At 37.5% G+C, this 22,115-nt stretch overlaps 2 protein-coding genes across 2 annotated transcripts in view; both read right to left on the bottom strand.

Moving 5' to 3' along the window:
* Positions 1-613: 613 nt before the first annotated feature.
* Positions 614-4,093, bottom strand: LOC122134362 (nebulin-like). The gene is made up of 7 exons (XM_042730433.1): positions 4,040-4,093; positions 3,242-3,334; positions 2,728-2,820; positions 2,251-2,358; positions 1,907-2,093; positions 1,647-1,739; positions 614-756 (listed from the first exon to the last, which is right to left on the bottom strand). The coding sequence occupies exons 1-7, from the start codon at positions 4,076-4,078 to the stop codon at positions 614-616; spliced, it is 756 nt and encodes a 251-aa protein (XP_042586367.1). The 5' UTR covers positions 4,079-4,093.
* A 2,680-nt stretch (positions 4,094-6,773) lies between these two features.
* The window catches only part of LOC122134417 (nebulin-like), a 48,025-nt gene continuing 32,683 nt past the window's right edge, over positions 6,774-22,115 (bottom strand). Inside the window, 33 exon segments of the mRNA XM_042731293.1 lie at positions 6,774-6,878; positions 6,996-7,107; positions 7,518-7,628; positions 8,719-8,829; positions 9,225-9,329; positions 9,886-9,990; positions 11,398-11,502; positions 11,604-11,717; positions 13,323-13,412; positions 13,854-13,958; positions 14,922-15,023; positions 15,104-15,214; positions 15,312-15,422; positions 15,515-15,619; positions 15,713-15,817; positions 15,904-16,008; positions 16,106-16,210; positions 16,303-16,410; positions 16,547-16,648; positions 17,716-17,820; positions 18,648-18,752; positions 18,855-18,959; positions 19,071-19,175; positions 19,262-19,366; positions 19,460-19,564; positions 19,662-19,766; positions 20,711-20,815; positions 20,913-21,017; positions 21,117-21,215; positions 21,336-21,440; positions 21,537-21,641; positions 21,732-21,839; positions 21,924-22,031. Coding sequence (XP_042587227.1) covers positions 6,856-6,878; positions 6,996-7,107; positions 7,518-7,628; positions 8,719-8,829; positions 9,225-9,329; positions 9,886-9,990; positions 11,398-11,502; positions 11,604-11,717; positions 13,323-13,412; positions 13,854-13,958; positions 14,922-15,023; positions 15,104-15,214; positions 15,312-15,422; positions 15,515-15,619; positions 15,713-15,817; positions 15,904-16,008; positions 16,106-16,210; positions 16,303-16,410; positions 16,547-16,648; positions 17,716-17,820; positions 18,648-18,752; positions 18,855-18,959; positions 19,071-19,175; positions 19,262-19,366; positions 19,460-19,564; positions 19,662-19,766; positions 20,711-20,815; positions 20,913-21,017; positions 21,117-21,215; positions 21,336-21,440; positions 21,537-21,641; positions 21,732-21,839; positions 21,924-22,031 — 3,405 coding nt within the window. The 3' untranslated portion in view covers positions 6,774-6,855.

The following is a 22,115-nucleotide window of genomic DNA, read 5'->3' as shown; positions in this document are numbered from 1 at the left end:
TTCAGCTTGGCCTCTTTATATTGTAATAACATTTTGCAAGATTACAGTTTCTTTTCTGTATTTTTGATCAAATAAATGCAGCCTTGATGAGCATAAGAGACTTCTTTAAACAACATTACAAGTCTTACTGACCCCAAACTTTTGAACAGCAGTTACATTAAAGATTTGTCCATCTTTAATGTAACTGAAGAAATGTAATGTAACTGATAAAATTTAAGTAGCGAAAGATTCTTTTCTTCCATATTGTGACATACAGCTAAATTTTAAATGAATTACTGAGAAAGAAAGAAAAATGGAATGTAGACTTGGTTCTACCAACCGGTTGTTAACTGAATTTTGGCATGTGGGCATTTCACTCAATAATGAATGCAAGCTTGCAGTCGATTGCAAGAAAGGGATGGAGTGTAAGTGGACCTAATGTTTGGAGAAGTCTGGCATACGTCACCAGAGAGAGACGTCTAGCGTTTCACTATAAGATCCAGTCATGACATTTTGATGAAAAATGTCAAAAAAAGTTTTCAAAATTAAACACATGGATGAATCATTTACAAAAAGATTAATTGTAAAATTTAATTTATTGATAATTCATTTATATAAAGATTTTAAATAAAATTTATTTTTCGGATATAATGAAGCCATTGCTGTAGAGGGATGCGTGGTGGTCCACGTTCTCAGACACCTCTGACTTCTCATCGCCCACACCACTCATTGCGCTGGTGGAGCGGGAGTGCTCCTTACTGCGACGCTGGGCTTGGACTGAACAATGGGACAATCATGTCAGCATTACCTCCTCTTTGACAGACTGTCCTCAATCAAGGAAGGTGGCAGATGCATATATATCCACAGTATAGTATAGGGTGTACAATCAACAGGTCATTATACAGTTTGGTGGTCATTAACAAGTGCAGGTGAGTGGAGGATGTCACAACTGCCCAATCACAACCAAGTATTCCCGAGAGCTGTTCAAATAAGGCCTAAAGGCCCCGATATACTCAAAACAAAATTCATTTTCATTCTTCATTTAGGGGTAAAACGAAGTTTGAAATACATGTGCAATGAATATGTAAATATGTGCTTTGTGCTTTCCTCAACAAAATAAACACAACAAAAATGAAGAAAACAGCAAGCACTTTTTTTTATATAAAAAGCACTTTGATCACAGCAACATGGGTATGTTTGCACAAGCTCTGCAAATTAGCACTCCCATGATGTCACGTCACATGTATTTAAATGGCACTTTATTCAATATATTAATCAGCAATATTAAATATAAAAAACCAGTGTCAGTGTCTCAGAAGCACAACTTTATTTGCTACTATAAAGCGACTCTCCACTGTTTTTTTACCCACAGACATCTCACCTCCAAGGACAAAGTGAACCCAGAGAAAAGTTACGTAGGAAAGAAGGCGGAGCCTCAGTGCACACTTCCTATGACTTTATTGTCATGGACCAATGGTGGTATGAAGGTGTTTTGCAGTCGGTACGAACTTTTACGGAAAGTTCACTTTGGCAAGCTGTTTCAAACTTCCAAAACACAAAACAAACATTTTGGCCTGATTTTGTTCGAAATGACATCAGTTCATTCTTCGATTTCGCTTGAAGTGTATCGGGGCCTTAAGTCCAGTGACAGCAGAGGAGTGTCCTACCTGACATCATGTGAAGACTTCTGGACTGGATGTTGTCCTCGGCAGGGTCATAGTCAAAGACAGAGCCGGGGTTTGTGCGCCACACACGCAGATCTTTGAGAAAAAGGAAACCTAGTTTAGTGAATGTCTCATTATGTTCCTGTGTATATAATTCTTTACATATTGTAAGCGGCATGTTTTTCTATATTTATAGGAAGAGAATTCTGTTTCTAAACTCAAGTGTGTTTAGTGTGTACAGAACACAGCACATGTCAGCTGACCGGTGGTGGTCTCCTGATCGTGCTCCTCTGCACGTCTCCTCTCCATCTCCACCACACGTCTCTGGATCCCACGGTAGCTGATGTCACTGAAGTCCTGGGTGTTCCTCTTCACGCGCTCAGTGACGGGGTCAGAGATGGTGGGGGTGAAGCTGCCCTTACTCTTCTCAAAGTCCTGGTGGTATCTGACCTGAGAAGACCCACAGACAGCAATACATGAGGCAGGAGACACACAGAAACTGTTACAGCAAACATTGGTTTAAAGTGGACATTAAATGAAATATACTATAGAAAAATCAGGTCATTGCAACATATTGAGAAAGGTATGGATTAAAAAGCCATATTACTCCAGAAATGATACGCTGGGTTTCTTTAACACGTCTCATCTCAGGGGTGTCCAGCACAAAGGCGGCCTTGCCCTGCACCTGCTTACGGAAGCTGTCCGAGTACAGAACCTGGACACGAGACAACACAGAACATACATATATCAGAAACCAAATCATTCTGGAATATGATTTTGTATCAAGACCCTGTGGAAGACACACCAGGAAATCAGGACATTTGACAGACAAATGACATGAACACCCTGGGTGTTATTGTGATTTCAGACAGATGAATTAGAAGGGTCTTCAGAGGGCTGGATTAAAAGTAGACGGGTCCTGAGATGAAGGTTTGTAGTGATGATGATCAGTTACAGCATTAAATTCAGAATATGGAAGAGTATAGTTAATATTATTAGCCTCCTACATGAAATGAAGGTATTAGAGCGGTTACATGTACACATGACACACAAACACACACTAATATCCTGTGGCTGTGAGTACCGCGCTAATCTGCAATTGGTTCCGTTTGACCCGCTCCATCTCTGGAGTGAACACCACAGGCGTTCCCTTCGCAGACAGGTCCTTATACAAAACCTAGAGTAGAAAAGAACAGCGCCCACCAGAGACCAGTCAGACACTAAACACCATGACAGACGCAAGAGTTTTGGAAAGCAGTCACATCAAACATCACACACAACACACAATGAGCTTATATCCCAGATTTAAAAGGGGAAGGGAATACGGCAAATGTGGGATACAAGAGCTCATCTGGTGTTGGATTAGCAACAATGTCTGGAGTTGAATAATCCAATAAATTTGAGCTCACAGCAGAAAGGGTGGAATATGATGTGGTCAATTACATTAGATGAAAATGGGGTTTAAGCATTACATTTCACACGCTTCAATTGTTTTGCATCAATGATGGGACTGTATAAGTTGGAAATGAAGAAGTATACTGAACGCGTTAATGGGATCAGAGCCACTCTCAAGTAAACCCTTGTGGAGCTTCCACTACCGAGCTGATGTGCTTCTGATTCTCTTTGACCCGCTTCATCTCGGGGAGGTCTGGTATGGCTGTGCCTTGTCCCATTGAATCCTTGTATTTTATCTACCCAAGAATTAATTTCGACATATCAAATAAACAACACAAACATGAACCAAAACATCTAGAGCACACACAAAACAAAGATGACATACACAACAATATTAGCTCTGTTCCAAACCCTTAGTTGCCTCCAGGCAGCTGCCTTCTAAAATTGCATCATAAGTGCCCAAAAGTGGAGTATTTGTACATCTTTACATAGGAAGCACTACACAAATAGCATAAAATTACATGAAGGTGCTAAAACAGCTTTCGGGCCAGGAGCGTGCTTATGATGCTTCAAAATGCTTCCAGCATAGGCAGCTTGTTAGGTTTTGGAGCAAAGCAATTGTGTTTAAGCAATCTATAATGTTGTTGATAAACTGCATAGTTTTGTAAAATAAATAAATAAAAAACAATAATTGAAATTTATGGTTTGGTACCTAATTATTACATGAAAGAATCAGTTGCTAATTATTAGCCTACATCTAAATAAATACCAAGTATTACTGAGGTTTTAAAAGGGTAATGAATGACAGGACTTTGTCACATGAGCTAGATGAGAGTTATACATATTGTTATGAATGATGGATTTGATGCAGTGATTTATTCCTAGGGTCACTAGAGGGACTAGTATAAACAGATGGATGCTAAAAGGTTTTCTTAGATGATGGAGAGACGAAGAACAGGGAATGTTTTATGGGTTGGATGGAGGGTCACACCGCAGTGTACCGTGCTAATATTTTGCTGATTGCGTTTAACTCTCTCCATCTCGGTGTTTCTGAAACAGCTGTTCCTACTCCCAAATCTTCCTGGGATCTTTGTATGGGATCTTTAAGCATGTAGAGGCAATGGGGCAAAAAGGTAAAAATGTCAATAATCTTCAAATATTTAGGTGTTAAAAAAAATGGTATGAGATATGAACACTACTGTTCAAAAATTTAGGGTCTGGCAAATTTTTTAATTCAGCAAGAATGCATTAAATTGTTCAGCAAAGGCATTTATAATGTTACAAAAAATTTCAAGTTCAAAGTTCCTTTGAACTTTTTATTCATTAAAACAACTGTGAAAAATATATTACAATAGAAAACAGTTATTTTCTGTTGTAATTATATTTCATAATATTACTGGTTTTACTGTATTTTTCACAAATGCAAACAAATGCAGTCTTGGTAAATATATAATGGAAGCCAATAACTTTTAAACATTAGTGTATGAACATAAAATATAACAGTGGAGGGGGACGTTTGGGTTATTTAGCCATGTTTATCGTTAAAAAACTGAAGAAGGGTGAAATGAGACTTTAAAGAATATTAAAGAATGAGAGAATAAATTTCTCTAAACAAGGCGTCTTCTTCAAAGAGAAAAACACTACCGAGCTGATGTTCTTTAGAGTTTCCTGTACACGCTTCACCTCAGGAAGGTCGGCTACATATGCCTTGCCCTTGACTTAGTGAATTCCTTTATTTAATCTAATACACATTTCAGAACAGCTGACAAAAGATAAAATAAGTGATAAAGACAGAGCATCGACACATATGCAGAAGATTAAGAAAAAAAGATATGTTGAGAATTTTAAACAATGCAACACTAGTCAAGTCTTGAGACCAGTGTCAAATGAAGATGGATAAATGTATGGGCCGTGTTATTTAATGTTATTTAAAATGATGAAAGGAAGTGCCTATTCATTTCAACTCAGTGAAATTTTAAATTATAGCTTGATATTAGATGGTATATATTAAAATGAATGTTTGTGTTTGATATTAAATTTCTTTGGATGCTGACGGAATTTTGATTAAAATCAGCATTTATGGGGCACTCCAACAGGAATCAGGGTGAATGATGGAGGCACACCGAAGTGTACCGTGCTAATAGCCTCCTGATTGTGTTTAACCCTCTCCATCTCAAGGGTTTCAGATATGGCTGTTCCTTGACCAAGCTCCTCCTTGTATTGGATCTTTGGATTGTACAAGCATAAGGAGGCATTAACATTTGTTTTTGTTATCCCTTGGGATAAGTAGTTATCATTTGTTTTGTCTGGGGACACTTCAGAATGTGTCCTTGCAACATAAAAACAGACTAAACATGGGAGAAAAGGACAAACAAAGAAACAAAAACAATTCAAACACAGATCATTGAAGACAAATACAAACCAGAAACAGAAGTAAGATGTAAAATATGTAAATAGTAAGGTTGTAAAATGGTTAGAGATATTGTTTAGGATGAAGAGAGGTCAACAGCATCACATTTGATGATTACCGTTAGTGGCTTTGCTAGTTTATGACTACAAGTTAATGACTATATTAGACTAAGGTCTTAATGACTATATTAGACTTAGGTCTGTTTAGGATATCAATATTTACATGATATAAAAAGAGTTAACAAGAAATGTTAACTTGTGGTTGCAGTACAGAAAAAAAGAAAAAGGTGGTGTAAAGCAAGAAATGGAAACAGAAAAAAAAAAAAAAATAAATAAAAAAGTTTGTGGTTAGAATGTAGGAAAAAAATTATACTCATTGGGCATTAGGTACCGAGCTGAAATTCTTTGTATTTTCTTTAACACAAAGCATTTCAGGGGTGTCCTTTAATGCTGAAACTTTGCCCTTACTGTTTTTAAGGTCAATCTTGTACTGAAGCTAAAAAGAAAAGAGCACAAAGGCAGTCAAAATGACACAAAAATGCAGCAAGAGAAAACAGTGCAACCAAAAATGTTCAAAATCATCTAGACAGAATTGCGATATAGACAACTACTGTAACTAAGCCAGCATAAGAAATGTATGGCTACTCTTTTCACATCTTCCTCTCATTTATATTTCTCATAGACAAACAGGAAACACAGGGACCAAAGACAACAAAGGGTACAAATATCACATTTAAGCTAAGATGAATAAAACAGGAACATAATATGAACCGGCTTAAACCCTTGAAGAAACACTTACAGTGCTGAAGTTCCTCTGGTTCTCACGCACTCTTTGCATCTCAGGAGTGTCCCACACAGATACATAGTGTGACATGGTCTTTTCAGCCTCCTCCTTGTACTTTTTCTAGAGGATCAAATACAAAATTGACAATACTGCATTGACAGAATTGGCAAAGTTGAGCCGTTCATGAGATTACACTTAAATAATCAATATCTGTTATAAAACAGAGGCACTGGATAATAGCTTTAGGACTTATCACTTTCCATTTATAAGGTACAAAACAGCCTAAAACAGCTAATTTTTCAAGAAATAGTTTATTTTTAGAATATAATGATGATAACCTTCAAAAACCGTTCATTGTCAACCTGAAGATGTCAAGCTGAAAAAAATATATGAACTGTTACTAAAAGGTGTCTACTATGTGAATCCCTGATTTGTCTGAATTTGTCATTTTCTACCAACACACATGCAATAAACATCAAAACGTTCAAATTTTCCAAAAAAAAAAGAAAAAAAGTAGCTTCTCCAAGAAGCAACCCTCATACCTGGCTCACAATGTTCCTGATCTGCTGAGCGTGGAGGATGTCAGGGGTGTCAATGACTGTGGTGTATGTGGCTCTGTCATGCTCAGCACTCTGCTTGTACTTGGCCTGGAAAACAAATCCATGTATCAATTAATGTTGAAATGTTGATGCTGATAGTTGAAGGAATCAGAACTCACAACTCAGGGAAACATTTAAAAGATGGGTTGAAGACCATTTGTGTACCTGACTGAGGATTTCTGTCATTCTTTGCCCTCAAGAAGTCTGGAGTGTCATTAGCCAAAGCCAACATGCCTTTTCCTTTGATCTCTTGCTCCAATGATTTCTTGTACTCTCTCTGCAGGAATTGGGCAGACATTATCATACTCATGTGACCATGTGCATATTTTAGTGTTTATCAGTGATATTTACATTCACACCAAGAATCATTCCTGTGGGCTACAAACACAATAAAAAGCAGCATAAAAACGGCAAAGAATAAGAGGATATTAACATCAGAGGTAAAAAAAAAAAAAAAGGGAGGTCATTTAGAGCTGAAAGACAAATTGACATTTAGTGGGAGTTCTTTGTGCTTAACCAAACCTGGTTAGATGGCAAACCAAAGGGAAACTCCATAAGCTAGATTAATTTTCTCATTAGCAAGAGGCAAATGGACTACTTTCTGCCTGATTAGTGTGTTGAGGATGAAGTGCTGTTGTGGCAGAGGACCGCAGGTAAGATAATTCAGCTGAGCTTTAGCCATCCTACCTCACACAGGATCTGAGTAGCATTCTTTGCTCTCAGTAACTCAGGAGTTTCCTCCAGCACTGTAAGCCCTTTACCCTTCACCCCTTCCTCTAGATCCCTCCTGTACTCTTTCTACAAGGCGGAGAAGAACAGAAAGACTGCAGACACATAGCACACACAGACATAAACACAGTACTGCACTCACTGACATTTCTTTCAACGTCACCAAGCATTTGCTCAGGGTTTGAGATAAAGCTTCACATCCAGAATATAATCAAGGTGCATGTTGTCCAGACACCATTAAAGTAACTGAGTATAATCTACACAGAGCAAAGGCATTGCTGAGTTTGAAAAGCAACCTGATGTAGACATAAACCATGTTTATCAGAAATCTAACAGGCAAGAATATTGGCAAAAAACATTGTCTGAGACTCTTTAACATGTACATTCTTTTCGTAGCAGCATTCATATGACTTTGAAGCCAAATCAAGATCTAAAGAGGTTAAAATAAAATTAAATATAAAAGAATAATAAAATAAAATGTTATTTCATGCACATGCTCAGAGTAAACAAGATCTATTTTAAAATAAAATAGATTTAATGTAGGCTAAAAAAAGAGATATTAAGAGATATATTCAAGATATATGATCATAAAAAATTACAAACATTGATAACAGGGTTCCCACACCTTTTGATCAATGAATTTTAATGACATTTCTAGTCAGTCATGAGAAATTATTAAAAAATTGTTTAAAGTGATTACTCCAGTGACAATTATGCATTACGAGCTGAGCATACCTTGACTTTTCATGTCCATGACTTGACATGTCCGTGACTTTTTAGAAATTTGTTAATTTCCTTGCCTGGAATCACAATTTCTGAAAACCTGGAAATCCTGGCCTGGAATTAAATTTGCTAATATCTCCAGGTTTTCCATTATAGTGGGAACCTTGTGAAAACAAACATGCACACATGCGCGCACACACACACACACACACACACACACCCACACACATAGATGTTGGAAGGGGAAGGGAATTACTGAGAGTGTATTACAGCAGAAGGATGGTTCATGCATACTAACCATAACCTACTCGGGAGTAATGGAAACTTCAAAGACACTCATGTAAGGATTATAACGTGTATGTGGTCTATTATTATAGTATTATTAATAGTATTATTACCAGGACGGAAGGAAGAATATATAAGGGCTTCATGTTACCTCGCTAACAATTTTTGTAGCGTGTCTGACATGCATCATGGCAGGGGTGACCTCCAACCCAGAGAGGTTCTTTCCTTTCATTGTCATCTCAAAGTCCTTCTTATACTCTTTCTATCCACCGCAAAGATAGAAGAGTGAGAGATACATGAAGCTTCTGAAATATAGTCCATTGCCACACTGGTTCCTCAGTCAGTGACATTTTTACAGTCCATAATGTTTTGAGTATCTTGACATTAACTTAAACTGCTTCCTCCCATCAGTGTGTTATATCTACAGTGAAACCGCTATAAAACTATAAACACATGACACACCTAAATGCTTACCATAAATCCAAGGGTCCTGGTTGGAAATTGTGGTGTTTCAATTACTTACCAGCATTACAATATTTGTATCCACACAAAAGCACAGTATTTGAATTCCACTTAGCATTTCTCATTCATTCACACTGGGTTACAAAGAATACTTGTTTAGCACTGAATACAATAAGCTTGGGCAGCAGTATTTACCTGACTCTGCAGATGTTGAGCCTCCTTAGCAGTTACGTAAGTAGGAGTCTCGAAATCCAGCATGGCTTTGCCTCTTTCCCTCTCATATTTTTCCTTATATTTCACCTGTATTCAACAAAAGCCCAAAGGTGAGGAACATACAAATAGAAAAAAAGTTAATGGTTAAGCAAATAATGCTTGTTAAGCAAACACCAAAGCTTTGTTTGCATACTGGGTCTTTTTGTACAGTCTGTGCTGGGTTTTTTTTTTTTTTTTTTTTTTGGATGTCAATTAATCTGCCATATTATGTTTCCAAGCAATGAGACTGAGAATATAATTTACTATAGGATTAAGAGTGTGGAAAATTCATTAAAATACAATGGATGTTTATAGTGTTTTTACAATATAAAATGTCTGGGGTTTTAATGATGAAGTGATGTGTTTTTGCAGCTTTGTACTTACATAATGTACAAATGAGTCCTTGTAAAGCAGTTTTACAGGACAAACTAACCCAAACAAATGAAATGTAAATGATAAATAAATCTATTACAGCTGCAAGAGACTGACAAGCGTGATGAAATGAAATAAACAGGTCCAGTATGTGTAGAATCAGTCTTCGTTTCACACACAGAGAAGCAGGTGACGTCAGCTGCGGAAAGCTCTAGAACTGTATGTGACTTACTTGACTCTGCAGCTCTGAGGCCTCTTTGTGGTGAAGCTGCTCAGGTGTGTCGGGTATCATATGGTAGTGACCCCTACCCTCCTCAAACTTCTTCTTGTACTGGTACTAAAGAGGAACGGCCAATAAAGCAGCTCAATAAAACAGAATGGAAATCCAGTGCTTCCTCTCTCCCATGTTAAAAAGGCCAAAAATGACCAAAAAAATGAAAAAGTGGGGACAAAAAAAAAGAAAAGAAAAGAAGAACGGCTGTCATGTTCATAAAACATGAAGGAGGCCGTATATAGACATAATGATGCTGATAATGTATTAAACAAGATGTTGTAAACTTCAAATAATCTAAAGTTAAATATTCTAATATCAAATATTTCTATATTAAATATTCTGATTTCAAAATTGCTAACCTAACCTGCTTCTCCTAGAGCATTCAAACTACATACACCAGCACTGACCAACAGACTGTCCTTATTTAGTGCGTTATATCTTTTCTAATCCATCAGAAGTACAGTATGTTGTACCTATAGCTGGGCATACAATTCCCAAAAGATCTCTTAGACTTCCTTTGATAATGCATGAAGTAATTCCTTCCAGAGTTTTTAAGCTGATTCCACCAAACTTGACACTCATCCTGTTTTGACTCATTGTAACCACCTGACAAAGCCCTAACAACCAACCAGAATGGCCTAACAACTGTCTAGTAACTGCCTACCAAGCACCCATAATGCTCAAGAAGAACACTTTAGCTATGTAAGTATATAAATCATATGTAACATCCAAACTTCAAATCTCTCTTTGAACTATTCAAGTATTCAGTCTACATATCCTTAAAACTTATTTTCAATCAAACCCTTACATATTTTTTTTCAGACTGTAAGTAAACTGGAGTATTCAGTCTAAGACTTGTAACTTACAACTTCAACCAGCCCAAGGTTTTAAACTACATATGGCCTAAATAACCTTATTTTAAAGTTATCCCTAACAATAGCCTTTTCAGATTGTTTTAAATGTTCATATAAAACTGTCAAGCAAACATTCAAGGTCTGCTTCGGTAAGCTTTCCTTTTCTAGTTTATATGCACGCATTATAACGGAAATCAAAAATGTAGATAGAAAAAAAGGCATCCAGGGAAAAGTTAATTAAGATTTAGCAGGGAATGTTGTTAAAGGAAAAATGGGAAAAATGTGATGTTAGAGCGCTTATAAGCACTAGGCGTGTTAATTAAAAAAATAAGAAGAAGAAGAAGAAGAAAAAAAAAGAATAGCTCTAGGGTCACGTGCGAGCAAAAATGGAGATAGTTAAAATCGAATGCTAGTAGTAGTATGTTTAAAATTGGATGATTAGGGTCACTACCAAATGATAGCCTGGAATGAGTAAATAGTTTCAAATGGGAGCTTTCTATAAGGATGAAAGATGGATCTTGTGGTATTACATGAAGATGTGATATTTCACTGTTACAGAGTGTGAGATAAAGCAGTTTTGATGAGAGGGAAATGAAGCCGGCTGTAGAGCTCTTACATCACTGGCCAGCTTGCTAGTGCTCAGGCCGTGCTGCATGGACAGAGACTCCGCCATGTCCGTAACAGGTTTGTGAATCTTCTTCAGGTCCCCTTTGTACTTTACCTGCATGATAGATAAATGTAAAAATGATATGAAACACTCTCAACGTGATATGTGACTGGTAAAATACTGTCCATTAAATTAAAAAATATATATATAATCACCTCGCTTGCAAGATCATTGGCGTCCTTCATAGTCTGATAAATCTTGCTGTTCTTCAAATCATACTGTGGTCTCTTTCCTTTCATCTCCTTGTCAAACTTCTCCTTGTACTTCAGTTTTGAGAGAGGACAGTGACATTGTTAGTTGCTGGTAGTGTTGTATTATCTCCATCCACATTTTTATCTTGGAGCCAAAATGCTTGCAAAAGCACAGACACATGATTATCAAATTAATCGTCCCATGCAGTCATCAGTGGAAAGAGGGTGACACTGAAAAGAGTCTCATTACAATAGGGTTTCAGTTGGCTCTAATACAGTATGATTCAGATCATGTTCACACTGTACTAGGCACAAATTGGAAGACCAACATAAATCAGAGCATTCAAAAGCATCATATCAACATATACTATTTGTGGTATTAAAGCTGAAGTGTGTGATTTCTGTCACTAGCATCACTGAACCAACAGAGTGCAATAGTGCCCGTCCATTTTCATCAGCAGCCTTGCTTCTGGGAAGTATTTTTCACATTTTGTTTTCCCATAGGGATTAAAAAAAAAAAAAAAGTTACTGCACAACATGAATTTGAATAAAAAAAAATTGAATTTGAAAAAATGGACAAAGTTACAAGACTGTGTACTTTGTGGTCCTACGTAGGAGTGGGTGGGTGCACAACAGAAAATCATGCCCCAAACTAACACAAATATATATATATATATATATATATATATATATATATATTGTGTTATTATATATATTATTGTGTTTTTTATATATATATATATATATATATATATATATATATATATATATATATAGTTTTCGAATATAAACAAAAGTCTTATGGATGGAAGTTTTATGAAAATGATGGTGGGTAAATGAATTTTTTGGGTAAACCATCGCTTAAAAATGAACTACTTAGAAAAACGACACAATTCAGCTTTAACTGAAGGAAAGGTGGTAAAAAGGTTGAATCTTATCCCAGAGATTCTGAAAAACTCCAGATCTGTGGAGGAATCAAATTTGTGACATCAAGCAAAGAGATTAACATGAGGAGTGTGTAGACCAAATGATCACTTTCAATACTCTACAAAATAAATCAATCTTCCACTGTGGTAAGTGCGTTTCTGGTCTCTTAAACCTACAGTAGCAATGACATGAATGATTTAGCATTTATTTAATTCTGTACATAATATAACAAATGAATAATAGAGTTGCTTATATTGATTCTGCACACTCCTCAATACAAATACAATACAAAACAGCATGTCAAAGAAATGCAACAGAAAAACTGGACACCAGTTCTGACAATTTGAGAGATAAGAGATAAAACAGTTTGCATGCCAGACAAATAAAGTGACAAAGAAATGTGAACAAAAAAATGCTACTAATGAGAAAAAAAACTATGACAAAACTGTGAGTGCTGGCCTATAAGCCTATGCTTGGCAACAAGGCAATGCATGACAAACACAAAAAGAGACAAAATGAGCAACAAAAAGACGATGAAATGGGTGGAAATGTAAAACTGAATGGGCAAAAACACTGAAAACCAACAAAAAACTTGTCTACAGGATGTCTACAGGACCCAAAAATCTTCATCAGATCTTATCAAATTGAGTGCCACTGGAGTTCAACAACTAGGTGAGTCAGAGGGAAAGAGAACATAGACATCAGACAGACAGAGAAGTGCAAATGTCGCCCCCAGGGGCCAGGGACCCTTCTTACATCACTAGTCACGGCACTCATTTTCTTAATGTGACGCATCTGAGGAGTGTCAAATGAAGCAGCACCATGGAGGGATGGCTTTTCCTCCACCTAAAAAGTGCAGTGAAATGGCAGGGTAACATCGATGAGATGGGACAGAACAGTGAAAATGAATTTATAAATGAACAGATGGATTACAGAAAAAAGGAAAGAATCAGGTTGATAGACAAGAATAAATACAGCGCAGAGAGAGGACAGTGAGCAGATGAGGATAATACAGATTACAAGAGACATTCAGGGCTCACATAGACGATGACAGTATTAATGCTGATGGGCATGAGAAGCACTTGTGAGGCATTTGAATCTACTAGTTATTTTTGAGTACTACCGCATAATGATGACATGCAGCTTCCATGATGGTGAAGGTGTAAGGAAATCATTGTCAAAATACATATCCAGCAGCTTCAAACAAAAGCCCTGTTCCTTGTGGATAAATACAATTGAATTCTATGGACTGCATCATGTCTAGTGTGGAGTTGCGAACGGTATTACCTGACTGGTCAGTTTGGACACCTCAGTGGCCAGGGTGATATCAGGACGGCCGAGCAGCGTTCCACCACGGCTGGCCTCCTGGCGAGCCTTATCACGGTATCCGATCTACAAGAACAGTTTTTGCAACCATTACTACCTACTATTACAACAATACATGCTTTTTGTAACAATACATGCAACAGTTCACCCAAAAATAAAAAATTCTATCATTTACTTACTCCCATGTGGTTCAAAACCCATAAGACTTTTGTTCTTCTTTGAAACACAACTATTTTAGGGAAACCTGAGAGCTTTCTGACCCTCCATTGAAAATCCATTCCCCTTTAAAAACTTTTAAAACATTTGAAAAAGTACATATAGTCCAGGTGATATGTGAAAATAAGGTTCACTTTTTCATAAAAGCATGAATGCTCAGATACTGTGATTTTCTTCTCACATTGCTGATTTCACCATTAACGCTTCACCTGAACAGTTTACGTTGCTGTATATGGTATCACTGTAATCCTTGACCATCAAAACATAGGGGTAGACATCACCTTTTCTGTGTTATCATATTTTGTTCAGGAGATATGACACAAAATACATAATTTGGTTATGGCGGAAAGTAAAATGGTCGCCATGGCAACCATGAGGTGTTTTTGCTATGGCTTCATTTCTGAAAATATTCAGGGCCCTAACCTGTATAATTGCACCAAGTTTCATGCTTCTATGAAAAAGTGACCATATCACCTCAAAATTTGCACATATCACCTGGACTATTAAAGAGATCGTAAAAAGAATCCATATGAACTGAGCTTTTTAATTCAAGTCTTTAGAAAAGATACAATCATTTTATATAATAACAGATTTATGTTTTTAATCACATATAAACATGACATAAACATAAATCATGTCGCTTTGTGTGCAAGAACCAATAAGGTTTGTTCTTGGGTGTCAAGTAAACACAGCTGAGCTGCCATTGACCATATATGGGTGTTTTATATATATATGTGAATGAAAGTTTCATGTGTTTGGAATGACATAAGGCTGATTAAATGAACAGAATTTAAACTTTAAAGTGTCCCTCACCTCACTGACGAGCTTAGCAGCTTGAGTGGCTTTCCTGATGTCTGGGCGGTCAGCAACCGGAGTGTACGTCAGCTTGGCTTTAGCCTCCTGCTTATAGGCGATCTATACAAAAAGAGACGTGGGGTTTACAACGATCTCTGTCTGAGACTATTATTTGAGGCAGATATTTGTTAGTTTCTTACATTGCTTTGGTTCTTGGCCACTTCCATGGCATGCTGCACATCAGGAGGAGCAATCATCTGGTTGTAATTAGACTTGCCTTTCTCCTTCTCAAACTTCTCCTTGTACAATTTCTGTGAAAAGATTATGTGAGATTACGATTGGCGATCTCAATCGCTACAAATGAGATTTATTGTAATAAAGGGGTGAAAACTGAGTATTAAGACTTACAGCACTTGTGATTTTGGCAACCTCTTTGCTGTGGGCAGTCTCACGGGTTTCAGCAAGAGTTGTGAACCCGCCTGACTGGAGATCCTTTTTGCTGGCCTCCTTGTATCTGGTCTGCAGAAAAAGTTGTAAAACATAAATTTTCAAAAATATTTTACGATGTTTTAATGAATCTACACACATTACAACATTACATTGTGCCTTACCTCAGACACAAGTTTAGCCACTGATTTAGCATGAAGGATTTGAGGAGTGTCATGGACAGCAATGTACTGGCCTTTACCCTTCTCATACTTCTCCTTGTATTTCACCTGAAGAACCGTGATATTTTTATTAGTTTATCTAGTCACATTTTGTATGTTGATTCTCAAAAATGGAAAATGTATATGGAAAATGGCACTCACATCACTGGCAAGCTCAGAGTTCTGCTTAGCCAGAATGGTGTATTTATCATCAGAAATAGACATTACACAGCCCTTCAACATTTCCTTATCGTACTTGTACTCAACCTGTGAATTACAAACAAATCAATTCATTAAACAAATAGTTTTTTCTCTATAACTGAAACCGTGGTAGAAAGTCGAATGGCACGAACATCACTCTGCTGGAAGCTGTTCTTCGCAGCATGGATGAAATCAGGTCTGTCCACAGTCCAGATCCATTTGTTCTTGGTGGCCTCATACTTCTTCTTGTAGTCAAGCTACAAGGTGGAAAAACACAAATAATGATATGCATAACGAGACACTGACTTGCAATTCAGTTTCACAGATGCTCAGTGCAAATCAATGCAGACTCACATTGCTGATGTTCTTGTAGGCTTCCTTGGCGGCACGAATGTCATGAGCGTCAGGTGCCATGTTGATGTGAGCCTTGTTTCTTTCATACACTTCCTTGTATTTCAGCTGTAAAAAAAAACAGAAGGTTGAAATTAAGTATATACTGACATTAAAAGAAATTGGTTCCTTTCTGCAAACGTAATGAAAGGTTAACCTACATTGCTGGTGATCTCCTTGACCTTCTTCATGTGCTGGTTCGTGGGAGTGTCATGTCCAAGAGTGTAACCTGTCGCTTTGGTCTTGTTGTGTTCCATCTTATAAATGATCTAAAGAAGAGAAAAGATGAATGCATTCATATACAATGACTGGAGTAATTCTCAAGTGACGCTGGAAATTAGGAACATCTATATGCATGTACAAATGCTTTCCACATTATGGGAGGCAGATGGTGATGATACTCACATCGCTGATCTGCTTGCTGCGCTTGGCAACTTGGTAATTAGGGGTATCCAGCACTGCGGTGTACTTTGACTTGGCACGTTCATACTGCTCTCTGTACTTCCACTGCAGGAAGTGATGGACAAGAAATGATAGTCAGAGAAAGTAAATTTTCTAATCTTAATTAAGTTATTAAAAGTTACGGTAAAAGTTACTGTATAATAACTGGCAATATCATGCATTAAAAGGGAAGGGTTTATCATGACAGACTTCATTTACTGTAAGCTGAATCTTGCCTTCCACAAAATTCATCCAGTGAAAAGCATGCAAAAAATGGCTTATAGATACTAGGATATTCATCAGTCCATAAAGATGGACACAAACTTACATGCAATATGCAGTGAGACAAAAGATGGAAGTGAAAAGCAGCCTCAGGCAACAGTATACACAAAGACACTGACAAGTTCATGCTACCGTATAATGTCTTCATCTCTATGCTCATTCTTCTGCAAACTTTTGAACATGGCATATCATCTCTAAATGTCTTTTTTCTTTTATTGAAGCTGCTGTTTATATATAAAAAAAATCACATTAAACATTGGCATTTTGACTAAATGTATTTTAAGGAAAAACTATTTATTTTATTAAATATTTTAATTAATTAATTTAACCAGTGCATCATTGTTTCTTTTTTCATTGTAAAATAATAACCTGATTCAAAGAAACTAGAGGAAAACACCACCATGACACCGTAAAGTAGGGGAGACCAGGCTAATTGTCACACTTTTTACTCCACTGAATACAGTTTAGGCTAAAACGTGTGACATCATGCCCCCACAAACTGTGACGATTTGCCCTAACCTGACATTTATGAAAACATCCTTATCATAACATAGCTTAACTTTCAGTTCAAATCTACCTCTCCTATATAGCTGACTTGCATGAATGCCAGTTTGGTAATACTGTGTCATAGACCAAGTCTCTCCTACAAACAGCCTTTATACTGAAACATTGCTTTACCAGTTTTTCCTAGCAAAATCAATGGAGTTATGGAAAGTGATCAGTGGATGTGTTTTAAAAGCAGGGTATGGTAGAAAATCCAAACTAGTGATAGTTAAAGGCTGCATATGACTATTAAAGGTGAAGTTAGGGGTGCATTGATGAAAAGATGAGATTTTTGGGCAGATGGTTACCTTACTCCACATGCCAGAGTTGTACATTGCAACAAGAATGTCAGGACGGAGCAGCTCATTGCAGCCACTCTTGAGTAACTCCTTGGCCTTGAATTTATATTTTCCCTGTCCATTGAGAAAACACACAGACGGACAAATCATGCCACAAGTGAAGACAGAGCCATTAAGTGGCTCCTGAAGTCCAGGTAGAGTTGCTCAGTTCCAAACTGTGTACTCCAGATAAGGGATTTCAAAAGAGTAACCTTAACTGTTGACCCAACAACCAAACTGTTCAGATGATGCAGTATCTGGAGCACACAGATTTGGTCCACAAGCAGACACCTAAATCAGGGGAGAGAAAGAGACACAATCGAGAGACATTGAAGCCATGCAACAGAGCCATCCAGTGGATCGGAGACGACCTCATGCTCGGGCCCCTGTGCCAGGAGATGGACCCGTAGGGGGCGGCTGGAGCTGGTGGCTTTACCTGACTCATCTTGCTGGCCTCCTTAGCCAAGATGTTTCTAGGATCATCTACAACTACGGTGTACTTATCCTTAGACTTCTCATAGCTGGCACGGTAGGACCTCTGCTCAGGATTTCAAAACAGGAGTTAAAGACAAATGCCTCGAGAGCAGTAAAGATGAGCACTCACTCAGAGGAGAAAATATGTCATAAAAGGTAAACTCAAAGTGAAATCTTAGTAAAGATATGATTAAAAGGGGGAAAAAAATTACATGTAAACGTAGCAGACATCAGTTTGAGATGGTAATATACATGTTGTAATAGTTTACCTTTAAAGCTATACCCATTACAGAGGCAGTGGAAGAGAAACAGATTATGTTATGTAAACATACACTTTGTATTTTTCTTGCTTCTCCACTAATCTCATTGTATTGAGCCATTAATATACCATTGTATTATGAAATGTAGTCTTGCTTTCATTGACTTACATCATTGATCAAAAGTGAAGCGTTCTTGGCAGCCTCAAAGAATGGTGTGTCACATGTGTATTTGAAGTTGGCTCTGTTCTTCTCATAAGATGCTTTGTAGAGTCTCTGTTAACAAAAACCAATAGAAGAGAGTAAGTGGAGGCTTTGTTATATACCATAGTACTGAGTAAATGAGTAGAAATGAGTAGATTGGTGTTTTTTCTTTACTTCGCTGTAGAGGGCCTTGTTGTGTTCAGCATGCACCATCTCAGGTGTGTCCCACACGTAGCAACCAATGCCCTTGATCCAGTCCAGATCCTCTTTGTATTTGATCTAAAGTGAATAAGAACATGTGAGAGTAGTTAAACAGCAACATGAGTTTCTTTCAATGATGCCGTGAGCTGTCAAATTAGAGAAACAAGAAGGATGTTTAGTTATACTCACGTCACTGATGCAGTCCCTCACAATCTTGCTGTGGAAGAACTCAGGGCGGTCAGGGATAGACTTCCAGGTGCCCAAAGTGCTGATGTACTTCTCCCTGTATTTGACCTGTAAAAGGAGTTAGTGAGTGACAGGATATCTCAATAAATCACGTTCATGTTTAAAGCAAACCAAAAGTCTTTAAGTTAACTGACCTCACTGATGTCATCTCTGACCCTCTTGGCACAGAGAATATCCAGGGCGTCCTTGTCAGCATGGTAGTGCCCCTTAGACAGCTCAAAGGTCTCCTTGTAGCGCAGCTAAAGCGGAATGATGTCGATTTTTTAGAGGGGCTCTATTACTGATATTGAACAGGCCAATAAAGCAAGTAATAAGGCATGTGGTTGACTTACATCGCTGGCATTGAGGTAGGCTTTCTTGGAACGAACCATGATTGGTGTGTCATGGATGGGAGTATACTTGTGCTTCATCTTCTCATACTGTTCCTTGTACTTTTTCTAAAGATGATACAGTAGAAGAATTACAGACTTGTCTGCATACAGACGTGTTATTTAATGCTAAAAAGATCTAAGTGTGGTGAAAAGCTCAAATTACCTCACTGTACACCACTTTCATTGAACGGGCATGATCCAAGATGGGAGTGTGTGATTCTGGGGTAAAGAAGGCCCTCTCCTTGGATGCTAGATCAGTGTACTGGAACTGTGAAGAGTCACAATATTTTTATGATGAATATCTACTTTTCTCCAGTGAAATGAGAAAATCTTACAGGTAAGACATTTAAATATTTCTTACAAGTAATGGAATGCTGTTTTGCATTATTTTTGTTGAAAAAAAAAAATATATATAAAACAAATATTTTTGTGCCCATGACAACAGGATCATCTCTTTTTTCCTTTTATATTAAGCGACTAACAGCAGAGGTTACTGTGTTACTCAATAGCCAGTCTCATTCTCTAACAGAAACAGTCACAAAAATGAGGAAACGTCATTTTGTTTTCATCATATGACTGCCTAACGCAAAAAATATTCCATATATAGTGTGTGTCAGCATATGAACTAGAACAAGTCATATTGTAATGGTAAAGTTAGAAGTATTTTCTTAAGGTGAAAGTTGATAGACACATAAAGGCTGAAATATACTAAACAACTTAAAAATCTGAATATATTTTAAAACATTAGGTATCATACACTTTTCAACTTTGTAAATGGCTACAGAGAAAAAACTGGAAAAAACTGGGCATCATTCACTAAATGAATGAGGAATTTTTTTTTTTGTATTTGGTTTCATACACTTTTCAACTTTGTACAATACCAGATTCTTTCTAAGCCCCGTCATTTTGAACACACCAAACTTACACAGGAATATGTGCTTGCTGCTAGGAGATGCTTGAAAAATAAAAATAATATATTGTTTTGTATTCTAAAATCAGCTCAAAATATCAAATATGTTTGATATCCTCGGACTGGACAAAGTCTGTGTTTTGTATATCTTTGCTTGGAAATCACTTTTGTCAGTTATGTCAGTGAGGGTCAGACTGTCATTTGTAAAATTTACCATGAACCCTGAGTATGTTTCTTAATTCGACAAATTATAACAAGTCATTATTTACATTTAATTGCGGTTAGGCCTGAAAGTGACTTACATGGTTGGTCAGACTCTGTGCCCACTTGGCTCTCTTGATTTCCAGGCCATCCACAGTGGTGGTGCATTTTGTCTTTTCCTTATTGCCCTCAGCTCGGTACACAATCTGTGGATGGAAACAGATAACAAGACATTTAAGAATGTGAATAGGCTTTAAAACAGGAGTGAGATGTCAGGCATGAGGCTGATATAAAATCACTCACATTACTCATGTGGGTCTTGAGTTCAGTCACACGCTTGTACTCTGGTGTGTCCAGGATTACACTGAAGTTGGAAAAGTTCTTCTTGGCATCAACCTCATATGATTTCTAGAAAATAAATAAAAAATCCTGATTAGTACCAAAAATAATCAGAATGAACCTTTATGAGTGAAATATGACCTGCATAATAAGTGAATGAATAATTACTCTGAACTTGGTGATCTCACGGATTCGGACCATCTCAGGAGAGTCCGCCATAAAGCAGCCAACGCCTCTCAGCCAATGCAAATCCTCTTTATATTTCAGCTGCAGAAGATATAAACACAGTTAACATATCTGCAAATGTCAAGGCGGCAAATGCTATGCATGCATCTCTTGCAGCATGCCACAGTAAATTTGGATGCATGTAGTATGGGTGCCACCTACATCGCTGTTGATCTCGTTGACATGGAAGCAGTGCATCAGCTGTGGGGTGATGGGCATGGGCAGAAGAGTTCCTCTGCTGTTGAAGTACTTCTCCTTATAGCACAGCTGTAGAGGGAAATTAACCATTATTAGGGCATCAAATAATTCTGTGGGTGTAGCATGTGAGACAGAACACATGTTTCATAATAAAGGCATACTTACATCACTGATTGCTTGTTGAGTGGCCTTAACCTGCCGGATCTCAGGTGTGTCATACTCAGAGTGGATCTTGTCCTTTTCCTTCTCATATTTCTCACGATACAGTCGCTATGACAAAAACAAACCTAGTTAATATCCCTGTTTGTGATAAAGTTTACATTTCCAAAGTGAAACGCATTATATTTATCTTGGACTTACTGGGTTGGTGACCATGTTAGCCTTCCTTATGGAAACAAAGTTGACACCTTCAGGACCTAGTTTGTAGCTCCTGGCTTTCATCAGCTCATAGGCTTCCTTGTACTTCATCTACAGACATTGGAACATCAGATGAGATGCATTCATAACATTTAATCTCTTTTTTTTATTTTGAAAACTGAGGTGTTCTCATACATTGCTGGTGATGATGCTGTTGGCCTTGGCCTGTTTGTTTAGGGGAGTGTCGTAGGGCAGAGAGTAACCAGTGGGCATAAACATCTTATTGGCCTCTTTGTAGAAGTTCTGAAAGAAAGAATGGAAGTGATGTGAAGCATACATCAATGGAGAGATCAGTACACATTCTTATGTATTGGTAAGAGGCATCAT

This window comes from Cyprinus carpio, chromosome B9 (genome assembly GCF_018340385.1).
Source record: "Cyprinus carpio isolate SPL01 chromosome B9, ASM1834038v1, whole genome shotgun sequence".
Taxonomy (NCBI): domain Eukaryota; kingdom Metazoa; phylum Chordata; class Actinopteri; order Cypriniformes; family Cyprinidae; genus Cyprinus; species Cyprinus carpio.
The sequence above is the reverse complement of the archived record's forward strand: the minus strand, read 5'-3'. Positions and strand labels throughout refer to the sequence as shown.